Source organism: Myzus persicae, unplaced genomic scaffold, assembly GCF_001856785.1.
Source record: "Myzus persicae strain clone G006 unplaced genomic scaffold, MPER_G0061.0, whole genome shotgun sequence".
Classification (NCBI taxonomy): Eukaryota; Metazoa; Arthropoda; class Insecta; order Hemiptera; family Aphididae; genus Myzus; species Myzus persicae.
The window spans coordinates 1,052-10,466 of NW_019100977.1; the positions used below are offsets into that span (position 1 = coordinate 1,052).

Sequence of the window (9,415 nt, forward strand, 5' to 3'; positions counted from 1 at the left end):
CGAATATTTGTTTAATGATTCCACAGATTTAATTTTTTGGGGATCACAAACAAATGAACAATTTGACTTATGATTCTTATGATCAAAGTAAACATGTTACATGTCCTATCTTACTTAACATTGTATTCTTCAGTCCATACATCAATATAATACTACAAACCTTAAGTAAAAAATATATATATTTATATTTTCAATTTCAGCTATATAATTTTTTTTAATACAGATATAAAATCACATTTTTTTAATAATTTATCCATTATTTATGTATCTATATCGTGTAACTAATGTACCTACTACCTTAAACATAAAATGTATACAGATTTTAACAAGTAAATGCAATTTTTAACTGTTATATGGCTTATAAGTTTAAAAAAATTTACTACTGATTTTAATTTATGTACGTTTTGGAAACTGCCTTTAAAACAAAAAATATTACGAATAATTGTTGTTGAACATATAATTGAAAGCATTAAACCGTATTCAGCATTTCAGCATTAATAATTACATCTTAATGTTATTAGAAATGCGTATCACTTGGATCATGTGTTACTATATAAGTATGGTCGTACGATGTGGGATGTCACATGACTTACTATTTAGCATAGGCGCAAATAGTTTTTGAAATCTGGGGGGGGGGGGCTGAAGTCGTAGCTCAGTTCAGGATACTAAATACTCTTATGATGCTTTTAAATTATTACAAAACCACTAAAACAATTTACCTTGCTGCAGCAACATGAATTACAAATAAACATAAACATATATAGGTATTAGGTACATATATATATATATGTTATTAGTATTTTTTTGACATCAATTTTTTTTATTATTCTTATAGTAAGGCTCATTATAATAATTTAATTCTCCTTTCGGTTTTACTAAAAGTATTTAGAATCTCTTCCACGTCAACAACAATATCTTTTTCAATATTAAGTATGCTTACATTGCTAAACCGCTTTTGGGACATAGTAGATCTTAAGTAGGTGTTTATTCTTCGCATTGTGAAAAATGACCTCTCAGAAGTGGCTGAACTTACAGGCAATGTAATTGCTATTTGAACAACTTTAAACAAGTTGGGAAAAACTAATATCGATCAACGAAAAAAATAAACAATCAAACCCAAACGTTACGAATTAAAACCATGTGACATGTGTCATGAGTGTGCGTTGTGCATGAGATATTGAGATATAATATAGTATGTGAAGGTCTGCCGAAGTGCCGACCGTTTCTTATCAGACATCAGTCATCAGTGCTGCACATTTCCCACCAACTATTCTTTAGATTAGCATGATCACGTAGTTCTCGACGCATCAATCGAAATTCGATTATCATTTTTCAAATTTAATCATTCGTTAGGTGATATTTCTTTCGAAATTACATTGTAATTTATAATGTGTATCATGTAGTAAAATCATTTGTTTTGGGGGGGATATAGCAATTATTAGGGGGGGGCTAAGCCCCCTAGCCCCCTTCCATTTGCACCTACGCTATTTAGGTACTTAATTTAACAACTTTTTTGGCATAACTAATTCAAATTGGTCTAATAAATTCATGTGTACCTAGCTAACAAACCTAAAATGTTCATGATTTTTTTTTTTAAATACTACCTATTTTAAGAAATACCAATAGTGACCTCTGCAAAGAATAAACTATACTTGGAGTACTTCATTTGTAGGGTAAGTTTTAAAAATATAAAACAATAAATATAGGTAGGTAAAAAATCCAATTAATTAAAATTAAAATATTATACAATTCTAAATATCACTAAAAATTAAATTTAAAATAAATAATAATAAAAATATTCAATGTTTTTGGACATCAAAATTGAAGGCCAATCCTTTTAAATAGAACCAGATTGGTTTATTTCCATAGTCATCTACAATCCTAATAATTCTTTCTGCAGTGTCGCGGTATGTTTTCTGCCCAATCCGTGGAAGTCGACCAGCGGTTAATTGTGTTTGCGTCATTTCCATTAAACTTTGGGATTCCTTTATTTTGTCCAAAAATTTCCAAATACTCGGGTGGTAACAATCCATCAAAGAAGAAAATTTCTTATGCCAACCTTCAATATAATTATTGGTTTTTGGAAGTTTTTCCAATGTCCCTTGACCCTTGGTATTGGTTCCACATATCCAAAGGAAAAAGAGGAGCACTTTGTTCTGTACCACGACGATTTGGACGACCTATCCAGGTGTCTTCGAAGTAGTTCACTAATGGACTTAGCAAATTTTCATTATCCTTGAAGAAAGAAGTTTCCAATAATTCCATAAATTTTTCGATGACGTCTGGTACTGGAACAAAAGCGAGAGATATTAAGGTTTTTAAGTGTATTTGAAAATCTGGATCAGTATCGTCTCGATATTTAGCTTGAATATCTGGTTCTTGCTGAATTCTTCTCCAAAAGCATTGGCCAAAGTGGTAGAAGCAGCCACGAATTCGAACTCCGGGAAAAGCCGATTGGAATGCAGAATACAACGCAGTTTCGTAATCTGTCATTACTGATACTGGTTTCAGTTCTCTTTTTAAATCAATAAGTTGTGTCAAAATTCGATTATAAGTAGACCTTTGTTTATTTGGTACCAACACATAAACCATTGGAAGCACTGATCCATCCTGCATTGAGTGAATGGTAAGTACTTGTGTAAATAGTGGAGGAGTTGACTTGAAAGTTCCATCACAAAACCAATGATCCGATTGTGCCAATGTATCTAAGTTTCTAGCTGTAGAGAAAATAAAAAAAACGATTCGCATCATCTTCTCCACTATCAAATTAAAGACATTTTTCTCCGTTTACTGTTTCTGAATATGGTTGTTGAATAATCAGTTCTGCTAATGATGATGGTGTTGTGGGAGCTTTATTTATAGTTTTTCTGATCCGTTGTGTAGTTTTAGCAATAGCACGATCTGATGGCAGTGCTGCTTGTGCGGAATCTGAAATTCCAAGTGATGCTACTGCAAGGATTTGTTGAGGCTTATCATTTGACTTAATTGTAGCCTCCCTGGTTTTTGACATCACACGTGCCGCTCCAATTTGACAGCCCCTTACTTCATGGTTATGTTGGAAATGTGTGTGGTCCCTCACTACTTGACTCATAGCTGTATGAATACGACTTTTGCATCTCGTTGTGTAATATTCTATACATTTCCAATAAGTCTTATTTTTCAATTCTCTCTCTTTGTTGTAAATAAAACCGCGATAAATAAGTTGATCCTTTCCTTTCTTATTTTTGACAAACTCCAACTCCATACCTATCATTAATAATTAAATTAACTTAACTTAACTTCGTGAAATTCAAATTTAATCCACATTTAAGTGTTTTTTTTTTTACAAAATAAACACATTTTTATGCATGTAAAATGTAATAATCGTGTAGTTGCACATTTTTTCTCCTTTAACCGCTTAACTCTTAGCTTCTTATGCAAAATTTAACAAATATTTAAAATCGTTTGAGAATAAATCGTTATCATTACGCTATATCGTAAAAATTTAAAATTCAAACGCACTTAAAATTTTTCCTATAATGATGCTTCGAGTTTTTTCTCTATAGATACTTGAAGGAAAACTTAGTGTTGTATTTTTAATCCTTGGTTATTAGCACAAACAATTTTATGATTTTTCAACTTCAAAATTACTTGCAAAATTTCGCGTTTCTACAGACAGATATCGTAAAAATTTGAACTATAAACGCTTATAAAAACCTAACCTAACCTAACTCATAAGAAACCTTGTATTAAATTTTCAAGTGTTTTTGGTCATCCAAAATTATTTATCGACACTTCAAAAAAAAATTCTCATAAAAATCCAAAATTTCAGTGGTCTATAAATAACTCAAAAAAAGTCAAAATATTATTCAATTAAAATTATTTTAAGTACATTTTATAGGTATATAATTTTTGCATTTTAGTGCATATTCAATTGTATTTTTTTTTTTACATTTTTAAGGTATTTTAGTGTATTAAATTCACAGCCACATTAATAACCAATGTATTACCTATGTACTACCAAATGTACTAATGTATAATATCGTATAATATATCAATATAAAAATTAAATTAAAAACTATTTCAAGTGCATTTTATACTATAATCGTTGGTATTTTATTTTGTATTTTTTTCATTTTAAATGCATATAAGCATATTTTATTTATTTTTTTTGACATTTTTAAGATGTTTTAGTGCATTTAATTCACACCCAATTATGATTATTCGACTGATTTTAAATTTTAATAAATTATAATTTTCATACAAAAAATATAGGGGTTGATAAAATTAGTTAAAAATTATATAATTATGTACTTACTTAAAATATATTTGAATATTTGTTTATTAAGACGAGTTGACGAAGATGAACAAATAAAATACGCTGTCACTATAATTATACGTACATGTACAACTCTGATAGTCTGATCTATACCTACCGAAGTAATGAATTGTAATCTTCCTATAAGTAATTTTCCATAATGATATCGAGTTTTTTTTATTTTTATTATATTATAGTTAGTTTTATAATATCCCGTGGAATTGCACATCGTATTTGATTTGGCGTATAATGCGAATGCGATGATAATCTTGCGATAAAGTGAAGCACGATGAAATTAAACGAGCGACGTTGTGTTCACGATGAAATAACCACGAGGAAATCCGAAATACTCGCGATAAGATACCGCACGATTATTCAGCATGCGATAAAACGTCGGCGATGATTTTACGCGCGATAAATTGATGCGCGATGAACTGTCGCGGAATTCCTCCTGATCGTCGGAGGGCTCTCGAGGTCGTGTATTTGAGAATTTGATCAAATACACTGTACGATATAAATGTAAATGGTATTCACATATAATTTAATATTTTAATATAATGCAGTCAATAATACTATATTTTATATGATATTAATATACCAAATAGCATTACGGGTGTGGCTTACTCGACGGCTCCACATAGCATGCAAACTTCTATTGAACCATGAATTTATGTTGAAATTATAATGTTCATAGTTGTATAAACGTTAACTTTTCACTGTGTTTTCATAAAATATAAATTTATCTTAACCATTTTGCTTATTTTTACAGTTATAACCACATAGAATATCGCGCAACAGTAAATTATTATAACATAATAATAGCTCAGTAATGTATTTAATTTAATAATGAGGTATTATACATTTATATAATATGGAGTATTTTCTGTCACCTGAATGCTTGTATTTTATTTTAATTATTGATGGCTCTTACACAGTTTTTTTTAATTTTACCCATTGAATATGTAACTAGTTTTAATCGTTAAAAAATTATTCATTATCATAATATTATATTTCGAGAGTGTATTGAGACTTGAGAGACACCGCCACACTGACCACTGTGAGTCTCTCGTAAACATGGTTTTGGAATGCGCACTGTAACATTTTGTAAAACATAATGTTATAGTCTCTTGATTTGTTATCAATAGCTACTTATAAATTTAAATTGGTTTATCTGTTGTTCGTCGTATTCAGGGCCGTATTAGGGCATTGGCACTACAGGCACTGTGCCTAGGACCGACGGACATTTTTAGTAATATAAGATATAACTGTAAAGAACCTAATTATTTGGAAATCTATTTGAATATCAATTTGAATACAAAAACGTATTTATTTTGTTCAAGAATTTTTTTGGTACAATGTTATAGAGGTTAGAGATTTATAATATAGTTACGATTTTCACTAGCTACATAAATTAATTTTACGCTAGGGTGTTGAATGTTGATGCGTTTGATTATAATATAATACTATTTCAATTAAAAACCAACTAGACAAGTAGCATAAGAAAGCTGCAAGTTTATTTATGTAAATCAAGTTCATGAACAAAAATTGTTTTCTAATTATTTCGGTAATAATGAATTACTTCATTCAGCAACTAAGTGGTTGCGGTCACCCTCTAAACGGCGCAGTAAAACATGTGCCTGACGAATTTCTGCGTCCGGCTCCATATTGAGCGACGGCGTTTAGGATTTATCGGGTCACTGACCAACTCCTGCTCGTTGCCGTCACTGCATTCTGTTTCCCGTTTCGGGTGGTCCACCAGTCCAAAAGTTATATGTATATGGATCTGATAACCATTGACTCTGCACTGAAAATTCTTCAAATTCGCTTGCTCCCGGAACTTTGAGCGATGTTGCTGGTAGTTCGGGCGCCGACTGCACGGACGTACACAATAACGTGTTAACTCCTTTCGGCGTATCTATCGAACTCACATCACCATTTTCCTGCAGCGACGCGTTGGATCCAGCGTCCTTTGGAACGTACATCTCGAGGTCCGATGAACTGAATGGGGGTCCGTTTTGTGTCAGCACGTCAGAAAGCTCAAAAGGCTTGCAGGGCAGCTCGGCCGGAGCGGACAAACATCGGTGGTAGACTTCGGAGTCTCCTGCTGTGGCTGGTTGATGACAAGTAGTCGTGGCCACGTTCGGCGTAGACTCGTATCTTTTCAACGTCGGCCTAGTTCCAATCCGTGTCGAAAATTTAGTTGGAATGTTGAACTTTGCCGATCTCAGCTTTTCAAATGTACTCTCCATATTTTCGCCTTCCGTTAACTCCAGCTTACGGTGTCGTTAGAAATGTTAGAATCTACGGTAGACATATTTTATTATATGACTTAACAGCGTACAACGATACAACAATTAATACTGGGAACGTATAGAACACGATGCGCACGTAGATGCTTCAAGGTAGCTTAGCTAGTGCGTAGTGATCAATAAGTGAAAATAATTTTCTAGTTACAAAAATAATTTATACTAGTCAAATCTATCGTAAGCGTAACGATGTTTTGTTGATTTTGTATCGTCCAGAAGAATATTAGGAACCCTATATTAAATACTATAATAAATGCATTAATTTAAAATTATAAAAAAAAAATAAGCGTTTTGATTTTATGATCAAGACTAAAAATATCTAATTGATGATTTACTTTAATTTACATATTGTTAAACCTAATTACAACTTGTAAAAACGTGAACAAAAGAATTATCTCAGGTAATATATTAAATGTTTATCTGTGGATATACCTTATGGTTAATATATTATTATATTAAATATAAACAAAGTGTACTTAAAAGTACACCTTGCCTACATAGTATTATGACACCGGTGATAACAATATAGATTATAGTTAGTATATTGTTTAAAAAAAAAATCATGTTTGTTATTCATTCAAAAAGCGTGTAAGGCGATGTCGCTCTGTTGTACAGTAGGTCACAAGTGCCAAGTGGATTCACTTTAATGAATGATGTTGAATTTGAATTCAATGATATAAAATCATTGTGTATGAAAAACTATTCTGAGCGTAGACGGTCTGTCAGCCTATGATATTACTTAGTATATTTGATATTTTGATGATGTTACTATGATTAAAGTAATTCATTTCACTTTTAGGAAATAGCAAAGGTGGGCAAGTTAATGAAAATAATTAACTCAAGTTAAGTTAAGTTAAGAGGACACAAGATCGATAAGTTAAAAGTTAACAGTTAACAAATTATAAACTTAACTCGATAAGTTAAAAGTTAATATAGAAAAAAAAATCAACTTAACTCAGTTTAAAAAAAGTTAATCTATTTTTTTTTAAGTAAATCACATGAAGAGTGAATGTGTCTTTCTAGTTTCTAATTTATATGAACGATTAAGAACAGCATAAGGGACTGGCCGATGCAAGCGCACTATAATTCATAATATTGTATTGTATAGACCAGCATAATATTACCAATTATCATGTATATATTATGCACAACTATAACGTCTATACTCTATACCTATTTACTTTAAACGATAATTTAGTTTTCAAGTTATTTTTAGAATTTTCTTTACAATTTTCAGAATCTGGTGGTCAGCTGTATTTCTCTTATCGATAATAAATTATTGTTATTACTTATTTGTACTGCAGACATCTAATACTATAAAATGATAATAGCTTATTGCCTTTCTAATAAATAAAATATATTAATATACNATAGTTAGTATATTGTTTAAAAAAAAAATCATGTTTGTTATTCATTCAAAAAGCGTGTAAGGCGATGTCGCTCTGTTGTACAGTAGGTCACAAGTTGTATATTAATATACACAAAATTATGTTATCAAGGAAAAGAACAGAAATGTTTGTGTTATTATAGTATTGGATTATTTTTATTTTATATCGATATAGTAATATTTACGTATAAACAAAAAATTTCAAAATGTTTTTAACTTATTGGTTTTTTTTTTAAATCAACTGAGAATAGTTAAGTTATTTCAACTGTAAATTAAACTAGTTAAGTTCATAAGTTCCTACGGCCTGCAGCTTTGGGGCAATGCGAAAAAGTCTAATATCTTAGAATTCCAAACCTTTCAAAATATTGCGCTTAGAAAATTAAAAAATGCTCCTCCTTTCGTGTCAAATGATACACATCACACCGACTTAAAACTTAACACAATAAACGATGAAGCTAAAATATTTTATAAAAGATTTCATAACCACCTAAATAATCACCCAAATCAACTGATAAAAACTTGGCCAATCCCTCAATTCCAGGTAATCCTCCGAGACGTCTGAAGCGTAAGTGGTGTCGTGACCTCTTAAACTAAATCTAAATTTATAATAAAAAAAAAAAATTTAATTAAAAATTCAAAGAATTCAAGCTAGCCGAAAGTGTCATCAATGGGTGGCTCCTTTCAACAAAAACCTCATGTCTCGTTTACCTTTACCACATTTTCTTATTGTGTCTAATATTGATACCGATTGTTAATTACTTTTAAAAAAAAAGTTCATAAGTTAATTAGAAAACAAACTAACTAGTTAATGCCCATCTTTGGGAAATAGTACTACAGTAGTATTTTTTTTGGTCATTATTATTTGAAACCGTCGAGAGTGTATTTTCGATTTTGTGAACTTTCTGGGTTGCAACAATTCACACACGCAATATTATTATTACTTTTTTTTAAATTAAATGTTTCGTGGCTTATTGGGAGACATCACTTATGAGGGGTACACTTGTTTTTAAACTTATAATATTCCTATTGTTATACCTGCTAACAAATAATAACATAACTATATAACAAGAATAGAACTTATTATGTGCTTAAAATGTAAAATATCATTATGATTTTCATGTTGTAAATATTTTTGTTTTTAAAGGCTTATCACATTGAGATTCAGCACTACCTCTCCCAATCATTATGTTTCTTAATCATTTAAATACTGAACACTACAGGATAGTATTAGCACATGGGTCTAGGGCCTACGATAGTGTTAATCAGGGCCTGGCCACGACGGAAACCAAAACCGGCAAAACCTGATGGCCCTCACAATAATATAATTGATGTGTATTAGGTATTTTGACAAATTGGGTATGTCGGTTGTTCACAACAATGACAAATACGATAGTATCAGGTATCGTGATCACACGAAGTATTGCG

The 9,415-nt window shown here is 30.9% G+C and overlaps 1 protein-coding gene across 1 annotated transcript; it reads right to left on the reverse strand.

The window, feature by feature from the left end:
• Positions 1-2,070: 2,070 nt before the first annotated feature.
• Positions 2,071-2,751, reverse strand: LOC111027107. Its single transcript, XM_022305330.1, has one exon. It carries the CDS (start codon positions 2,749-2,751, stop codon positions 2,071-2,073), a length of 681 nt encoding a protein of 226 aa, XP_022161022.1.
• Positions 2,752-9,415: the final 6,664 nt, after the last annotated feature.

What these genes read in the sequence shown, in the direction of transcription:
- LOC111027107 (XM_022305330.1), bottom strand. Translation starts at nt 2,751, where the DNA reads ATGATGCGAATCGTTTTTTTTATTTTCTCTACAGCTAGAAACTTAGAT.